This window comes from Pongo abelii, chromosome 13 (assembly GCF_028885655.2).
Source record: "Pongo abelii isolate AG06213 chromosome 13, NHGRI_mPonAbe1-v2.0_pri, whole genome shotgun sequence".
Classification (NCBI taxonomy): domain Eukaryota; kingdom Metazoa; phylum Chordata; class Mammalia; order Primates; family Hominidae; genus Pongo; species Pongo abelii.
The window spans coordinates 23,015,838-23,035,340 of NC_071998.2; the positions used below are offsets into that span (position 1 = coordinate 23,015,838).

General features: G+C 42.2%; 1 protein-coding gene and 1 long non-coding RNA gene across 4 annotated transcripts in view; one reads left to right on the forward strand and one right to left on the reverse strand.

Annotated features, from left to right (window-relative positions):
* Nucleotides 1-10,943, reverse strand: part of LOC129048057 (uncharacterized) — an 83,843-nt gene extending 72,900 nt beyond the window's left edge. The window contains exons 1-2 of one of the 3 annotated variants that reach the window (XR_008510072.2): nucleotides 10,864-10,943; nucleotides 9,929-10,038 (exon numbers count right to left, since the gene is read on the reverse strand). This is a non-coding gene — a long non-coding RNA (uncharacterized LOC129048057). Of the gene's footprint in view, nucleotides 1-9,928 lie in introns of all 3 variants that reach the window. The other 2 variants (XR_010136430.1, XR_010136429.1) reach the window with 2 other exon arrangements.
* Nucleotides 10,944-10,997: 54 nt separating this feature from the next.
* Nucleotides 10,998-19,294, forward strand: LOC100450861 (protein SPATA31F1-like). The gene is made up of 4 exons (XM_002819661.4): nucleotides 10,998-11,214; nucleotides 11,864-11,909; nucleotides 12,436-12,496; nucleotides 13,514-19,294. The coding sequence occupies exons 1-4, from the start codon at nucleotides 11,071-11,073 to the stop codon at nucleotides 17,271-17,273; spliced, it is 4,011 nt and encodes a 1,336-aa protein (XP_002819707.3). The 5' UTR covers nucleotides 10,998-11,070; the 3' UTR covers nucleotides 17,274-19,294.
* The last annotated feature ends 209 nt before the right edge of the window (nucleotides 19,295-19,503 follow it).

Here is a 19,503-nt window from a genome sequence, read left to right on the forward strand (position 1 = left end):
TTCTACCAGAGGTACAAGGAGGAACTGGTACCATTCTTTCTGAAACTATTCCAATCAATAGAAAAAGAGGGAATCCTCCCTAACTCTTTTTATGAGGCCAGCATCATCCTGATACCAAAGCTGGGCAGAGACACAACCAAAAAAGAGAATTTTAGACCAATATCCTTGATGAATATTGATGCAAAAATCCTTAATAAAATACTGGCAAACCGAAACCAGCAGCACATCAAAAAGCTTATCCACCATGATCAAGTGGGCTTCATCCCTGGGATGCAAGGCTGGTTCAATATACGCAAATCAATAAATGTAATCCAGCATATAAACAGAACCAAAGACAAAAACCACATGATTATCTCAATAGATTCAGAAAAGGCCTTTGACAAAATTCAACAACCCTTCATGCTAAACACTCTCAATAAATTAGGTATTGATGGGATGTATCTCAAAATAATAAGAGCTATCTATGACAAAACCACAGCCAGTATCATAATGAATGGGCAAAAACTGGAAGCATTCCCTTTGAAAACTGGCACAAGACAGGGATGCCCTCTCTCACCACTCCTATTCAACATACTGTTGGAAGTTCTGGCCAGGGCAATTAGGCAGGAGAAGGAAATAAAGAGTATTCAATTAGGAAAAGAGGAAGTCAGATTGTCCCTGTTTGCAGATGACATGATTGTATATCTAGAAAACCCCATTGTCTCAGCCCAAAATCTCTTTAAGCTGATAAGCAACTTCAGCAAAGTCTCAGGATACAAAATTAATGAGCAAAAATCACAAGCATTCTTATACACCAATAACAGAGAGCCAAATCATGAGTGAACTCCCATTCACAATTACTTCAAAGAGAATAAAATACTTAGGAATCCAACTTACAAGGGATGTGAAGGACCTCTTCAAAGAGAACTACAAACCACTGCTCAATGAAATAAAAGAGGATACAAACAAACGGAAGAATATTCCATGCTCATGGGTAGGAAGAATCAATATCATGAAAATGGCCATACTTTCCAAGGTAATTCATAGATTCAATGCCATCCCCATCAAGCTACCAATGACTTTCTTCACAGAATTGGAAAAAACTACTTTAAAGTTCATATGGAACCAAAAAAGAGCCCGCATCGCCAAGTCAATCCTAAGCCAAAAGAACAAAGCTGGAGGCATCATGCTACCTGACTTCAAACTATACTAGAAGGCTACAGTAACCAAAACAGCATGGAACTGGTACCAAAGCAGAGATATGGATCAATGGAACAGAACAGAGCCCTCAGAAATAATGCCGCATATCTACAACCATCTGATCTTTGACAAACCTAAGAAGAACAAGCAATGGGGAAAGGATTCCCTATTTAATAGATGGTGCTGGGAAAACTGGCTAGCCATGTGTAGAAAGCTGAAACTGGATCCCTTCCTTACACTTTATACAAAAATTAATTCAAGACGGATTAAAGACTTACATGTTAGACCTAAAACCATAAAAACCCTAGAAGAAAACCTAGGCAATACCATTCAGAACAAAGACATGGGCAAGGACTTCATGTCTAAAACACCAAAAGCAATGGCAACAAAAGCCAAAATTGACAAATGGGATCTAATTAAACTAAAGAGCTTCTGCACAGCAAAAGAAACTACCATCAGAGTGAACAGGCAACCTACAAAATGGGAGAAAACTTTCACAACCTACTCATCTGACAAAGGGCTAATATCCAGAATCTACAATGAACTCAAAAAAATTTACAAGGAAAAAACAAACAACCCCATCAAAAAGTGGGCAAAGGATATGAACAGACACTTCTCAAAAGAAGACATTTATGCAGCCAAAAGACACATGAAAAAATGCTCATCATCACTGGCCATCAGAGAAATGCAAGTCAAAACCACAATAAGATACCATCTCACACCAGTTAGAATGGCGATCATTAAAAAGTCAGGAAACAACAGGTGCTGGAGAGGATGTGGAGAAATAGGAACACTTTTACACTGTTGGTGGGACTGTAAACTAGTTCAACCATTGTGGAAGTCAGTGTGGCGATTCCTCAGGGATCTAGAACTAGAAATACCATTTGACCCAACCATCCCATTACTGGGTATATACCCAAAGGACTATAAATCATGCTGCTATAAAGACAGGTGCACACTTATGTTTATTGCGGCACTATTCACAATAGCAAAGACTTGGAACCAACCCAAATGTCCAACAATGATAGACTGGATTAAGAAAATGTGGCACATATACACCATGGAATACTATGCAGCCATAAAAAATGATGAGTTCATGTCCTTTGTAGGGATATGGATGAAATTGGAAATCATCATTCTCAGTAAACTATCGCAAGAACAAAAAACCAAACACCGCATATTCTCACTCATAGGTAGGAATTGAACAATGAGAACACATGGACACAGGAAGGGGAACATCACACTCTGGGGACTGTTGTGGGGTGGGGGGAGGGGGGAGGGATAGCACTGGGAGATATACCTAATGCTAGGTGACGACTTAGTGGGTGCAGCGCACCAGCATGGCACATGTATACATATGTAACTAACCTGCACATTGCGCACATGTACCTTAAAATCTAAAGTATAATAATAAATAAATAAATAAATAAATAAATAAATAAAAAAGAAAATGTGGCACATATACACCATGGAATACTATCCAGCCATAAAAAATAATGAGTTCATGTCCTTTGTAGGGACATGGATGAAATTGGAAATCATCATTCTCAGTAAACTATCGCAAGAACAAAAAACCAAACACTGCATATTTTCACTCATAGGTGGGAATTGAACAATGAGAACACATGGACACAGGAAGGGGAACATCACACTCTGGGGACTGTTGTGGGGTGGGGGGAGGGGGGAGGGATAACTTTAGGAGATATACCTAATGCTAAATGATGAGTTAATGGGTGCAGCACACCAGCATGGGACATGTATACATATGTAACTAACCTGCACATGGTGCACATGTACCCTAAAACTTAAAGTATAATAATAATAAAATAAAATAAAATAAAGAAAAAAAACAAAGACAGGATTCTGAAAGCAGCAAGAGAAAGGAAGCATAGCACATATGAGACTTTCAATAAGGCTAATAGCAGACTTCTCAGCAGAAACTTTATAGGCTAGAAGACAGTGGGATGATATATTCAAAGTGCTGAAGGAAAAGAAACTGACAATGAACTCTACTTTGCTCAGCAAAGCTGTCCATTAGAAATGAAGGAGAGGTAAAGACTTTCCCAGACAAACAAAAGCTCAGGTGTTCTTTACTCCCAGACCTGTGTTATAAGAATTGCTAAGGGGAGGTCTTCAAGCTGAAAGAAAGGATGCTAATTATTAACATGGAAACATATGCAGTTGACCTTTGAACAATGTAGGGGCTGGGGCACTGACCCCCCCATGCAGTTGAAAATCTGCATATAACTTTGGACTCCCCCAGAATTTACCAATAGCCTACTGTTGACCAAAAGGTTTATCAATAACATAAACAAAATTAACACATATTTTGTACATGTATTATATCTTGTATTCTTACAATAAAGTAAGCTAGAGAAAAGAAAGTCATAAGGAAGAGAAAATACATTTACTATTCATTAAGTGGAAGTGGATCATTATAGAGGTCTTCATCCTCATTGTCTTCATGTTGAGTAGGCTGAGGAAGAGGAGAATAAAGAGGGGTTGGTCTTGCTGTCTCAGGGGTGGCAGAGGCAGAAGAAAATCCACAAATAAGTGGATCCCATGTAGTTCGAAACTGTTATTCAAGCATCAACTGTATAAGGCACTTGTAAAAGCAAGTACATAGTCAAATCAGAATACTTTAACACTATAATGGTGGTATGTAAATCATTTATATCCTTAGTATGAAAGTTAAAAGACAAGATGTAAATTATGACATAAAAATATAAATTTACAAAGTTTTTAAATTTTTTATGACATAAAAAATATAAAAATATAAAAGTAAACATGATGAGTTTTTTTTACACAGTCAAAGTTAACTTGTTATCAGCTAAAGTAACGTGTTGTAATCATAACATATTCTTGTAAGCCTCATGGTAACCACAAAGCAAAAAACCTATACTAGATACACAAAAGATAAAAAGTAAGGAATTAAAGCATACCACTAGAGAAAATCATCTAACCTCAACAGATGACAACAAGAGAGGGAAAAAGGAATAAAGGGTCTATAAAACAACTAGAAAACAATTAGCAAAATGGTAGTAGTAAGTCCTTACCTATCAATAATTACCTTGAATGTAAATGGATTAAATTCTCCAATGAAAAGACATAAAGTGGCAGAGTGGAGTACAAAAACAAGACCCAACTGTATGCTGCCTGCAAGAGAATCACTTTTCCTTTACGGATACATAGAAATTGAAAGTGAAAGGATGGAAAAAGAGATTTCATACAAATGAGAACAAAAAGAGAGGAAGGGTAGCTATACTCAGATAAAATAGACTTTAAGTCAAGAACTGTAAAATAAGACAAAGAAGGTCATTATATAATGATAGAGAGGTCAATTCATCAAGAGGATACAGTAATTGTAAATATAGCATATATGCACCCAATATTGGAGCACCTAAATATATAAAGCAAATATCAGTAGGTCTAAAGGGAAAAATAAGACTAGTAAAATAACAGTAGGGGACTTCATACCCCACTTTTAGCAATTGGGCAGATCACCCAGACAGAAAATCAACAAGGAAACATTGGACTTAAACTTTGGACCGAATGGACCTAACAGACATTTACAGAACATTTCATTCAACAGAAGCTGAATGCACATTTCTCTCAAGCACACATGGAACATTATTCAGTATAGATAACATGTTAGGCCACAAATACAAATTTAAGAAGACTGAAATAACAAATTTAAGAAGAGTGAAATAACAAATTTAAGAAGACTGAAATAATGTCAAGTATCTTTTTCCAACCTCAATGGTATAAAACTAGAACTTGTTAACAGGAAGAATTTGGGAAAAATTCACAAATACCTGGAAATTAAACAACATGCTCCTGAATAACCAATGGATCAAATAAATCACAAGGGAAATTAGAAAATATCTTGAGACAAATGAAAGAGGAAACACAATATCAAAACTTATGAAATGCAGGAAAAACAATTCTAAGAGGGAAGTTTATAGCAATAAATGCCTACATCAAAAAAGAAGAAAGATCTCAAGCAACCTAATGTTACACCTCAAGGAACTAGAAAAAGAAGAACAAACTAAGCCCAAAGTTAGTGAAAGGAAAGAAATAATAAAGATTAGAGGTTAAATAAATAAAATTGACACTAGAAAAACAACAAAAAATATGAACAAAAGGAAGAGTTGGTTATTTGAAAAGAAACAAAATTGACAAATCTTTAGTCACATTAAGAAAAAAAGAGAGAATACTCAAATAAATAAACTCAGAATGAAAAAGGAGACATTACAATTGATACCACAGAAATACAAATGATCATAAGAGCCTACCATGAATAATTATTCACAAACAAATTAAATAACCTAGAAGAAATGGATAAAGTCCTAGAACATACAATCTACAAGAAGGAATCATGAAGAAATAGAAAATCTGAACAGACCAACAATAAATATGGAGATTGAAACAGTAATAAAAAATCTCCCATCAAAAAGAAAAGTACAGGACCTGATAGCTTCACTACTGGATTCTACCAAATATTTAAGAACGGATACTGGTCTGACATGGTGGTTCACACCTGTAATCCCAACACTTTGGGAGGCTGAAGCAGGAGGATTGTTTGAGGCCAAGAGGTAAAGACCAGCCTGAGCAATGTACTGAGATCCTGTCTCTAAAAAATAAAAAAAAATTAAATAAAAAAAATTAGCCAAGCATGGTGAAATAATAAATGTATGTTATTTTGAATCACTAAATTTTGTGGTAATTTGTTATGCAGCAATAGACAAATAAAACAACATTCAACACAATCCCAATTAAAATCCCACTACAGAAATTGAAAAACTTATTCTAAAATTAATGACCTATAATAGCCAAAATAGCTCTGAAAAAGAAGATTACTTATTCCACCTGACTTCAAGACTTAGTATAAAACTACAGTAATCAAGACAATGTCACTGACATTAACAAAGACAAATAGATCAATGGAACAGAATAGCGTTCAGGACTAGGCCTATACATATATCGTCACTTGATATTTTTTTGACTTGTTGTAATTTTTATTTTTGTGAGATACACACTTTCCAAAAGATTTGCATTGTTCATACAGAAGTATTTTATAAGCCACATTAATAATGTTTTCATGCAACAAACCATAAGGTTCAAAGTTGTTTGGCAATCTAATATTTTTACATTAATATTTTAGAGCTCATAATGTGGTGCCAGACTCCTAAAAGCCATCAGAAAATTAGTCTCCTTCTTTTGGAATCAGTTTACTAATAAGGATGGCAACAATCCAACATTTATGGATTTCTAGACAAGTAATGTGTCCTTTACCACTTTTTGGTAATTGCTTTTCAATTGGTTTCTAAAAATTAACACAATAGGAAAAATGTTTGTACAAAACTTCACCATAAAAATGGATGACACATAGTGCATGAAAAAATGCTCAACATCATTATTAATTAGAGAAACACAGATTAAAACCCCAAAGTGATACCATTACACACATATTAGAATGGCTAAAATTAAAAAGGATTGTACCAAGGGTTGACAAAGATATAGGAAAATAAACCCTCATACACTGCTGGGAGGAATGGAAATAGTACAACCATCTTGGAAAACAGTTTGGAAATTTAAAAAAATTAAACACACAGTTTTAATCCATTCATGCTGCTATAACAAATACTACAGATTGGGCAACTTATAAAGAACAGAAATTTATCTCTCACAGTTCTTGAGGCTGGATGTACAAGATCGAGGTGCTGGCAGGTCCCGTGTCTGATGAGGGCCCAGTCTCTGCTTCCAAGATGGAACCTGGTTGCTGCATCCTCCAGAGGGGACAAATGCTTTGTCTTCTTATGGTGGGAGGGGCAAACAGCTCCTTCACATCTTATTTATAAAGTCATTAATCCCATTCATGAGGGCAGAGCTTTCATGCCCTAATCACCTCCCCAAAAGCTCCAACTTCTAATACCATCACCTTGGTAATTAGGTTTCAATCTATAAAATTTGGAGGGACACATACATTCAAACCATAGCATACAACTATCATATGATTCAGTCATTCTACTCCTGGGTATTTACCCAAGAAAAATGGGAATACATGTCCTTATAAAAACTGGTACATGAATGTTCATAGCAGCATTATTTCTAGTAGCCCCAAACTGGTAATAACTCAAATGTCTATCAACTACCGAATGGTTAAACAAATTGTTATATATGCATACAATGGAATCTACTCTGCAATAAAAATGAATGAACTAATAATATACAAAACAACATGAATATATTCAAATAACTGGGCTGAGTGCAGGAAGCCAGACATAAATGTATACATACTGCATGATTACGTTTATATAAAACTCTAGAAAAATGCAAACTAAACTACAGTGATGGAAAATAGGTCAATGGTTTGGAAGAGAGAGGAAATGAAAGGTGTAGGGAAAAACGATTACAAAGGGGCATAAATAAAGTTTTGAGGATGTGTTAATCTTGACTGTGATAATGGTTTCACAAGTATATACAAACGTGAAAATTTATCAAATTGTTCATTCTTTGTTTGTTTTTTGAGACGGAGTCTCACTCTTGTTGCCCAGGTTGGAGAGCAGTGGTGTGATCTCAGCTCACTGCAACCTCCACCAACTGGTTCAAGCGATTTTCCTGCCTCAGCCTCTGGAGTAGCTGGGATTACAGGTGCCTGCCACCACTCCTGGCTAATTTTTGTATTTTTAGTAGAGACAGGGTTTCACCATGTTTGACAGGCTAGTCTTAAACTCCTGACTTCAGGTAATCCACCTGCCTCGGCCTCCCAAAGTGCTGGGATTACAGGTGTGAGCCACTGTGCCCAGCCTAAATTGTTCACTTTAAATATGTGTAGTTTATTGTACATTAATCATACCTCAGAAAAGTGTTTTTAATTACTAAACTCTAGACAAATGAAAAATTTAAGCAACAAAAATGAAACTGTGGTATATACTCAAAAGGACTGAAAACAAGGATTTGAAGAGATACTTGTAAACCAACATTCACTTGAACATTATTCACGACAGCAAAAAGGTGGAAACAACTGACGTATTCATCAATATGGAAAAGAGGCACTCTTAAAACATTTTTTAGAAGTGTGAATTTCTGGCTGGGTGCGGTGGCTCACGCCTGTAATCCCAGCACTTTGGGAGGCCAAGACGGGAGGATCACAAGGTCAGGAGATCAAGACCATCCTGGCTAACACGGTGAAATCCTGTCTCTACTAAAAATACAAAAAATTAGCCTGGTGTGGTGGTGGGTGCCTGCAGTCCCAGCTACTCGGGAGGCTGAGGCAGGAGAAAGGCAGGAGAATGGCATGAACCTGGGAGGCGGAGCTTGCAGTGAGCCGAGATCACGCCACTGCACTCCAGCATGGGGGATAGAGCGAGACTCTGTCTCAAAAAATAAAAAATAAAAAAAAAAGTGTGAATTTCTACAATTGGAGGGCAATTAGGCAATATAAACATTGAAAATGCACACACCCTTTGACCCAGCAATTTCACTAGAAGGAATTTTTCCTACAAATATACCTATATATTTATGCAAAGATTTATATTACATAAGGTTTGTGTCAGCATTTTTAGAGCAAAATTATACGAAATATTCAAGAATATGGCATGGAAGATGAACTGTGTTTCAGCCATATCAAGGAAAATATTAAAGACATTAAAGAAAATGATATGCTCAAGATATATTTATTCTATTAAATGAAATAAGACTGTAATCCTAGCATCTGGGGGGGCTCAGGTGGGACTTGGGAGGCTGAGGCAAGAGGAACCCTTGAACCCAGGAGTTAGAGGCTGCAGTGAGCTATGATTGTGTCACTGCACTCCAGCCTGGGTGACCTTGTCAGAAGAAGAAGAAGAAAGAAGAAGAAGAAGAAGAAGGAAGGAGAGGAGGAGGAAAAGGAGGAGGAGGAGGAAGGAAGGAAGGGAGGGAGGGGAAGAAGAAGGAGGAAGAGGAGAATAAGAGGGAGAAGAAGGAGGAGAAGAAGAAGAAGGAGGAGGAGGAGAAGGAGGGAAACAAGAGAGAAAAGTATCTATACTACCTTTCCCTTTGTGAATAAAACATTAAAATTCATTTTGTAAATTTATGCTAGACTAGTCTGGAAAGATACACAAGAACCTGATAGAAGTGATTGACTGAGGGAATAAAAATGAGAGATGAGAGACAAGGATGAGGAGACAGTAGGTTATACCTTCTTCTACCTTTTGAAGTTTATACCATTTATATGTATGCTTACTTTAAAAAAATCAATTAATCTAAGTGATTAAAATAAAATAAATGCAAAGGTCCTCCATCAAGGAGGGCCTCACCCCTGCTCCTCCAATCTTTCCCACAATTGCTCTCCAATACATTCATCTGCACCTCTGCTACAGACAGACTGCATTTTTTAGTATCAAATGAACTCTGTGGCACATTCCTTGGGGTTCTGCGTTTGTTAGGAATTTTCTCTCCCACCTGGAACAGTCCTTTTCCCTATAACCTGCACTTTTAGACAAAACTCCAAAATTAATCTCCCCAGGAACCCTCTCTGACCAAACTGATCCCCTCCATGCATTCTCTCTCTTGAAAGGTTGAGACCTGAACCTCAATAATACATTAAATTATTTGAAATAAGTCATTGGCTCTTGATTCACGTAAATTTGTCTTGTCTTTGAAACTAGATTTTTAAGTGTCTTGAGAGGAGGAAGCCAACATGACTCAAAGTCCTTATACCCTTGACATTACCCAGCTTAGGGATGAGCATACTGAATATACTTACCATGCCAGTGAGGTAAAGGATGGGATACTGGATGAATGTTCAAAGATTTCGAGCCCAAGAATTTTTTTCTCCGCTTTCGGCTGTAACCATTCTCACCAGGGCAACACCTTCTAAGCATATTCAGAAATCAATGGCTGTTACGGAAGTATTGCAATATTCATGGAGGTTAAGCAGGTAACATAAATGTATAAATTAATGGGCAAAGTATAGGAGTGATGAGTCCTGAGGCAAAAGTGGAAAACATCTGCTCTGCTTTAAAAGTTTCCAGAATCCAACTCAAGCAAACAAATAAAAATTCTACAGGCAAACAGAATACATCCAGAGATGAACAGATCCAACCACAAGCAGCAACCAGTTTGCGACCCAAAGCCAGAAATGGCTACTAATCCATCTCTACAGGCATTCATCTCCCTGAACAGGCAGAATGCTATAACAAGGACAGAGGCAGCTCTAGAAAACCATGACTTGGACAGAACTCCAGAAGTGAGCCACATTAATGTGCCTTAAAAAGATTGCAGCATTTACAATCTCTCCCCACCCATCTGCAAGCTTGAGGCCACACAGACTGGATAGATACGGCCACCGTGGCCTCTCCCTACCACCCTACCACATCAGCCATAGTCCCCTTCCTGCACCTCTGTTACCAATCACCCATTGCCTGCAACATCAAAGATCTCCATTTCCAAGCCATAACCAGACTCCGCCCTCCCTAAATTCTTGTGTGCTTCTCAGGTATATTTCCAAAACAAGTGGGAGAGTTAGTGGACGTTCCTCTGGCCTAACCACCCCTTCTCATAAGGTGCCCCCTGTGCCAAAGCACTCAGTTTTCTGAAGACAGGTGACCATACAGTTGTGAAGGAGAGAGCCGAGACATCAGGCTGGTATAGGGAGTGGAAAGTGAAGACAGACTAGGGAATAGACACTGCTTGTGGCACCTTCAGTCTCAGGCTCAAAACACCCTCATCTACAGACTGAATCACCACCTGAGCTTCCCTACTACATGTACCTTATGAAACAGGAGGGCTTTGTGATGCAGTTTGGTGGCCTAATTCCATCCTCTGTGAGGTGGACATGACAAGGCACCAGAACCCTGAATGCCGAGATATAGGGATGGCTGATCTCATGCTAATGAGGTTTAGACCATGTTGAGCCCTACTTTTGTTCTGTGGGATGTTGAATACCCCTTATACACCTATGGCTCCATCTTCATCATTATTGTAATTATCTGGCAAGTGAAAAGGAGCCACCATAAATTGAACTTGGAAGTTGAAAGGAGCTGCTGCTGGGTAGGGCAACACTATGATTCCAACTGAACTAATTAAGTCTCAGATAATATGCTTTTGAGCTCCAGAGTCCTTCCTTATTGACCCCACTTCCCCTCTCTCCCAATTTTTATGCCATACCTTTAGTTACTTTTATATAGTCTTTTCCTTCTCAGAGCCTAAAAGTAATTCCTTACCAGGTCTTCCCTGAACCATACTCTAATTGAAAAGCCAAGAAGCTTTCCATTTGACTTAATAGAGACCTAGATGATATGGAATCTATCTCACTGGATCTCAGAAGACCTCACAATATGGGGGATTTTTTTGGTTGGTGGCCCTTTAAGGTGTTTATAAACTGAAGTCTTTGGGTATTAGAACCACATACTCTTTGATCTGTACCATCCTTTCTCTTGCTTCATCCTCAGCATCCAGCAGGACTTATCTGGGAATCAGATGGGAGGTATAGAATATGGAAAAGCCTCCAAGTGAATCAGAAATAAGCAGAGAAGGAAAATGGGGTAAAAAGGTGGAATAGGCAAAGAAAATCCAGGAGAGTGTATAAAATACAGATAGATATATAGAAAGGGAGTGGAAAATAAATGTAAGTCTCATTTTGGACATGAGAAAGAAAATGGTGTCCCAGCTTCACATTCTAATGTTTTTGTCTTTTAAGCGTCACCAAAAAGTCAGGCAAAGAGCTAGAGATGCAGCATCAACAGGTAAAGTCCCAATCTCTCCTCTGACTCCCTTCCACTGTGGGTGTTTCCCATGAATCCTGTCCCTCTATGACCCCTGGAGCCAAGAGTCAGGTGCTCTGCCACTGAAGACTCCAGTTCCCCAGACTGAAACTTCCTTGGGTGGGAAATCTTACCTCAGAAACATTCCAAAATTCTCCACATTATTCCCATGGGAATAAAGAATTGAGGAAATAGTGCAGATGTCCTTAGTTGTGTCATTTACTAGTTTTAAAACCTGTGGAAGTCACTTCATCTCTCATTCTTGTTTGCCATAACATGGGCATCTGATGATCCTCTCACTCACAGTATGGTTGTTAAGGTCAAATAAGAATGGGCACAGGAGAACAAATCATGATTCATTATACTGTGCACAGAAAGGGCTTAAAGCATTTATAATTAGGGTTCTCAGTGTCTTCTGGCTGAGAGTCAAAGGCCTCCAACCTCCTATAGATACTCTGAAACTCTACCATGCCACTGTCTACTATAACACTGTCTTCTGCTTCCTCAGCTAGGAGACTTTCTCAGGAAGAAGATGAGAAGCCACAAGAGCTGCTCTCTGTCATGAAAAGGTGATCTATTGCTGTTTGCAGTCTCTAAACACCAGCCTGGCCTGTGGTGATTTTTTCATTTAGCCTGGGGCAGGACTGAGGAGATGGAAAATGGCTGGGAGGGAGACATACACAGTGGAGGCTGGTTCACTAGTTGAGAGGGTTGCAAAGGCATAATCATCTCAGGAGGAAAGAGTCACCCAATACTGATTTGGGGCAGAGTCACAGTAGTTCTGAAATTCAGGATTTTACTAGTACATTATTCATAAAAGACATTATATGGGGTTCTACTCAGCTCTGAGATATGTTATCCAGTCAAGAGAATGGATTTTGCATGAGGAAGTCACCCATGTCACATTCTCTTTACAGCTACACCCTTACATGGGCAGACTCAGCTGACCAAGACGAACCCTGCTGATAATACCTCCTTTAGTTCTGTATTCAAGGAGTCCAGTTCCTGGCACAGCCCTAAGACAGGAGCCTATCATCTTATCCTCTTAAGATTTCTAGAGAAAAAGATTGATTCCCAGGAGATGTTGGGTACATCATCAGGGATATCTCATAGCCCCCAGAATGCATAAGTACCACATAAACCTCATTTTCCACAGTTTGGATGTACTGAAAACTAGACTTCAGGTTTCTTAGCCTCAAATGAGACTGCAAGACAGTTCTACCTTGTGATATTCCTGGTTATGCCCCATCAGCTAACCAACTGACTCTTCCTTCCACATGCTTGGTTCCTTTCTCCTAGTTCAGCTTCTCAACAAGGCCAACACAGAACTCAGCTCCCAGTCTTCTCTGAGGGCCATGCCCTTCTGTGGGTTGTCTGAGGCCTTGTCTAACAAGTCCTAACCCCCAGCCCACCATACCTTACCAAATGCCATTTCCTTAAGAAGAAAAGTAGAGGAGTAGACATGAAGGGGGTATAGGCTTCTAGACTTGCAGGACTAGGGAAGGGCAACACCAACCCTAGCCCACACTCTTCCAAGAAGGTAGATGCTACTCCATAATTAACGTTTGCCATGTTTCTCTTTCCAGCCAGGGCTGGCTTCCCCCGGAGGGAAGTGTGCGGCGAATCCTATGTACAGATCCCTGTTGCCAAATTTGCAATGCCATGGCTCTAGAGATTCAGCAATTGCTGGTGGATAAGAACAACCAGATCTCCCCAACTTTATCGAGGAGTCCATCACAGGTCTCCTCTTGCCTAGAGATCTTGTCTGTGTCTAGTGTATCCTTTGAGCAGAGTCTAGAGCTCCATTCCAGAAACATCAGAGAGCTTTCACTGGCATCTATAAACCCAACACTGTCACAATTAACAGATCAGAAATCTTTAACCCAGTCAGCTGCCCAGTCAACGTATGCAGATGGCATACAAGATTACTGGGCTGATCACCTCCACCTAGGGCCGGAATTTCAAGTGCCAGATGTGCTCACGGGCCCAAACACCATAGCTTCTTCAAGGCTTGAGAAGCCAAGGGCTCCACTGAACCAGGAGGAGATGATGCAGAGCAACCCCAGCTCTATCCAGGGGAACCAAGGCCAGCATCACTTGAATTCCCAGGTCTCCTTGCTGTCCCTGAACCCAGAAACCCTGAACCCGATGCATCCGATGGCCTTGCATATGGTCCTCCCTGCCCACCTGCCATTTCTCAGTCCTGAAGTGCTGAAGCTTCTTGAGGTACATGTTAAAAAATGGACGCATTTCCAGAGGTGGGGGCTCCCAAGACGTGTGGAGGAGTCCCTGAGGCAGCTTATGCCAGACCCACCATTGTATTACCAACCTGGAAATGACCAGCCAGTTTCTTTCAACCTGAATAATACTTCTCAGGTCTCTCTTCAAAGATTTGAGACCATTTCCCTCCAGACCTGGTGTTCATGTGTGGCTGGCCAGCCCATCCAGACCTTCTGGGTTTCTGAATGGTCCAATAAGAACCCAGAACAAAGACACCACTGTCAGCAAAGTCCAAACCCTATGGCTCTAGCCTTGCCCTCTCCAGCCCTTAAAGCCCTAAGTGGCCCCCATCCACAGTCTGGGGGACAAGATAATGACTCAGGGAATGATCTCCAGCAGAAATACAGCCAGCTATTCTGTGGGCTCCCTTCTCTGCACAGTGAGTCCCTGGTTGCCACTTTCATGGGATCTCAAGGCCTCCTCAAGAATGAAAATGTGCCCGAGCCCCCCTTGAAGGATCCTTTTCTCTTGAATGAGCTTTCCTTCCCCCAACTGCTCCCTAATACTTCACCCCAGTCAGCCCCACCCTCTTCCCCACTTTCCCCAAATTGGGTGTCTCCATCTGACCATCAACGAGCTCAGATCAAAGTCCCATTTCTGACTCTGGCCGAGTATGAAGCCTTGGAGTGGCACCTGCTACAGAGGCAACTCCAGCTTCAGTGGGGCTGGCCAGCTGCCCTCCAGAGGTCTCAGCACACCCAGTGCCTCATGCAGCATGAGCCCTGTGGCAAAGCTCAGTCTCCTGAGACCACGACAGCTTCCCAGACAGGGAAGTCCATCTCAGTGCTCACCAGGGAACTACTCTTCTTCCCGGAGCATGCCCGGAAGCTGCTGGAATTCCACATCCAGAAACGGTTGATTCACCATCGCTGGGGCCTGCCTCAGAAGATCCAGCAGTCCATCCAGTTGCTCCTTACCTCCACTGACCAGCAGACTGTGTCCTGCAGCAGCACAGCCCTAGCCAACGTGAGCATCCCCCAGCCTGTAGCCCTAGAGGCTAACGGGGCTTGCGACGTGCTCTCACCCATTGTGGCCCCAGTGTCCATCCCCATGCCACACTTGTTAACTCAGGTCAAGGCAATACTGCAGAAACACATCGACTCCAAATGTGGACAGATCCACCAGGGCAAGATACCTGCCTGTGTACGTACGTCCTGGGACTGCAGAATTTCTGGGGTCCTGGCAGTGGCTCCTTTAATCTGCATTCCAGAAAGCCAGTTCCTGGAACTGCAGACAGCAAGTGACCCAGACCTACATCACAAAGTTATGCCCTGGATGCCAACGGCCCTTGATCAGCAGCAACAGGCTTTACCAGGTACTGTCACTGAACACCCTAAGCTGCTCCGAGTCTTGTCTGTGGAAGCCATTGAGAAACTGGAGACAACTTTACGGCACAAGCATCTGGCCTTCCTGTCGGGGCTGCCTGCTCTGTATTATGTGGCGCTCCCCAGGGCCCTGGCCCCAGCAGTCACTAGCCAATCTGTCATCACAGAGATGGTGCCTAGTCCTATGGAAATCCCAGCAGAGCCTCTGATTCAGATGGTTTCATTTGAAGAACAGTGTATAAGTCTTGGGCCATGCCCTCAAGGCAACAAGGAGAGTTGTACAGAAGTTGCAAAAGAGTTCCAGCCTGCAGTGCCAGTAAAAGGAACAATGGAGACACTGCCTCTAGAAAGCCAGACGCATCCTACTAGCCCCCACTCACTCCAGACACATATCTTGACCAAACTAAACTTCCACCTGAGAAAAAAGGTCCTAGAGATACAATGGGGAATTCCCATTAGGGCAAGGAAGTCCAGGGAACAAACTGCTGCAGCACCAGAGAACATATCCACACAGAAGTCTCTTGAAAGTCTAAACCACCAAGGGGAGACATTGCTCCAGAAACTACCCATCCCACCAGACACTCTTCTTGCCCCTAATCCAGAAGGGGTTCACCTTAAAGAACAGCTGGCCAATGACTTGAAGGCAGTGCAGCAGAACCAAAAGCAATCTAGTTCCAAAGCAGTACCCCAGGGTTCTGCCCACTCGGTCTCTGAGATCTCACAACCCAGTGGGGACATGACAGAGGCCCACATGCTTTGTGTTCAGGTAGAGGCCAGTGTGAACAACCCCAGCCTGGAGGAACCCTGTGGCCCTGAGCCTCAAAGCCTTGGCAAGAGCAAGGACCCAGCCCATGTCCCCATGCTAGCAGGAAAGAGAGAGGACCCGGAGAAAACCAAAGCAGCCAGGGACCACAGAGAAGGGGATGCGGGGTTTGGGCACTCCTCAACCAGAGAAGAGAGACGCCCTGCTGAAGACCAGAGGCCAGCAGGGATGCTTCCAAACAAGACACCCCGAGGGTCCTGGCGATGGAGCCGTAGCTTTCATCTTGCTAATCCCTGTCAACACAGCCCCCAGCATCACCCTCAGCTTAAGCTCCCACAGCTACCTCCACGAGTCCCTGGGGAGAAAGAGTCTGAGAAGGACCTGCAAGACAGTCAAACCAAGCTAAATGTCATCCTTGAACCAGCGACAATTCCTGAGAATGCCCAGACTGTGGTGCCCCAGGCTTCACAGGGTCAGGCTTTCCTGAGCCAACCAACTCAGGGTAAGCCTTTGCAGGGCCAAACTTTGCAACGCCAAGTTTTACACGGGCTGGTGATGCCAGCCCATACTCAAAAGAAGCCCAGCCTTCCAGAGTCTAGCTTGAGAAATAAAATTAAATGTTTTCTGCAGCGTATTAACCCCAAGACAAAAGGCAAAGCGCACAAGGACTCCATGTTCTCAGCTGCTGCGAAGGTGGCCAAAACCAGAAAAGAAAATGTTGCAAAGAGCCTGGCTCCAGCCAAGAGCCCTGTAGGGAGAAATAAGACAGAGAAGCCAACAGGGTACTCCAAGGCCCAATCTCGTCCTGCTCAGAAGCTGGTAGGCCCAGCTTTCTTGGATGGTCCCCAGTCCCTAGAGAATAAGCTTCGGCTACACTCCAGACAACCTGGCTCTGCCTCAACCCCAGGCCACCCCCACCACTGCCCTCGTCACTGTCCTCGAGTGGCTTGTGCCCCCCAACCAGGGCACCCACCCTAGCTCCTAACCCTCAGTTCAGATAGAAACATTGGTCTGCTCAAGGAGAACACACAGAGCCATGAAAAAGAGTTTATAGGCTCCCCAACTGCTGCAGCCCTCCAGAGGACCAGTATTGTCATTTCCATAAATATGCCGGTGGGGCAGGGTGCCACTAGAAATACACTCTATATGTTTCAGCAATACGTCACCCGTCTGCTCCTTATCTCCACTGTATTGTGTTAAGGGAAGGTGTGAGGGAGGGTAAAAAGACCTTCCTGTCTAGGGAAGGAGCTTTAACCCACAATTAAGATGGTTCATTTTAGAGGAGTGCCACAGTATTCCCTCCTTGAGGAGGTGCTTTTGTGTTTATCAAAACACAATATCTAATATGACAGATGTCAGATCCAGATGATAGACTCTCCTCTGACTGCTCCCTGTTTCTATTGGGAAGATCTTTCTAGAAAAGCCATCTTGGAGCCTGCTGTAATCCTGCTGCCTGTTTACTGCCTCCACTGCCTCTCAGTTGCATGAAATGAAAGCCTCCTGGAAGGAGATGACAATAGAAAATGGAGAAGGGCCTGTCCCACAGGCCCAGGGATTAGTAGGGAGCAGGGGCATGTAGTTGGAGGTCTGAGTACCTGTGACAAAAGCTGATTCTCATGCCTGACCGGGGCATGAGAATAGAGAAAAGACAGTTTGCTTGGTGCTAAAATGAGCTTAGAGCCAGGAGGCAAACCCAAGTGCTTTGGGAGGGATCACTGAGCTTAGTTCTGCTTGCCCTTAGTGTGATGAAGGGCAGGGAGTTGAGCACTGAAGTTTCTGGGAAAGAACCACAAATATAAGAGGTTTTCTAAACATATGTGAGCCTGTCAAGTTACTGCCAGCAGCTTATACCCAGGCCTACTGTTTCTATACCACCTGTGCCTGGAGTCCTTCTCCACCACTCTCCTTGCCATGATCCTTGCTCCTTGAATTTATCTTCACAGTAGCTAATGGTGGGCACCCAGTCAGCTGAATCCCCTCCCAGGATCTACCTGGTGCCTTTTCCTCAGGGGATGACTCCTACACTTTTTCCTGCCAAGGACGGCACCACAGAAGCCTGGCAGCTCCAGCCCTTGGCTCCTGTCACCTTTCTACATCTCTTCATTGTGTCCCACTGCATTTCTGAAAACACCGAAGCCAATCACCTTGGCTATCAAAAGAAGACACAGCTTTTGGAAAGTGTCCTATTAACACAGAAAGTGACCACAAATCTAGAATTTAATGCCACACATGAGTCTAACAATGAGATCAGCTGCTCATAACTGAGGTGGTGGGACTCTGGCCCTTTTGCCTCTCTCTGGGAATGTCCAATATTTTGCTATTCAGGGAAATACATAGTTATTATTAATTGAAATACTATGTGGAATTCTCTGAAACCTTTGGAATGAAATGAAGTCCAAGAGGGAGGCTGAGTGGCAAGCTGAGATCTACAAGGAGCTGCTAAGAAATGTAAGCCCCTCCCAGTGATATCCTATTCACATTCTCCCTCACACACAGATTAAACAAAGTCCCTCCTACAGATCTGCTTTGGGAGGTCTCTCAGTGTAGCTTGCCATACCAAGATGTTCCTAGAGTTCTTTCCTGCTACCTTTTCAGTCAAGCCTCCCACCCCAATCCCAGCACCATCACTGGGTGAGTGATCCACCACCAAAGGCAGCTTTGGTAATCCTAGCCACACATCAAGCCTCTTAATAATGGCCATCATACTCATATTCCCTGGAACCTCTAAGGAGACCTAAGGGGACCTTGTCCTTCCTTCTCCAGTTACTTGGGTTAAGGCAAGCACTAGTCTCCCTGGAATGCCTGACCTCTTAAGGAGCCGTGGCAGAACAGCATAGCTCAAGGTTGTGCTTGCTCCACTCAATAGGTTAAACATGAGTAAAATATTTGGGTCACCCCCTTCCCTCTGGAAATTTCTGGCTGAAGTGACCAAAGAATGATTTTAGGGCAAAATGATAAACATGAACAAAGGGCAATAAAACAGCGCAAAGAAAATATTACAAAATTCTTGAGCAAGTGTTTTTGTAACTTTTAGGACAAATGCCTGACCCTGTGGGGAGAATGCAGATTTTAAAGTCAAAGTCACAAGAATGGAATGTGGGGAAAAATGAAGTTTAGAATTCTAGCTCAGAGATTTGACAAGTTACTTAACATTTCTGAGCCCCAGTTTCTAGATCTGGCAAAAGGGGATAATTGTACATCCATACCC

Excerpts from the sequence above, each read along its gene's own strand:
- LOC100450861 (XM_002819661.4), top strand. The coding sequence starts at position 11,071 with ATGTTGAGCCCTACTTTTGTTCTGTGGGATGTTGAATACCCCTTATAC. Across the intron at positions 11,215-11,863 it reads TTGAAAGGAGCTGCTGCTGG|CGTCACCAAAAAGTCAGGCA; the intron begins GTAGGGCAACAC and ends TTGTCTTTTAAG. Across the intron at positions 12,497-13,513 it reads CTGCTCTCTGTCATGAAAAG|CCAGGGCTGGCTTCCCCCGG; the intron begins GTGATCTATTGC and ends TTCTCTTTCCAG.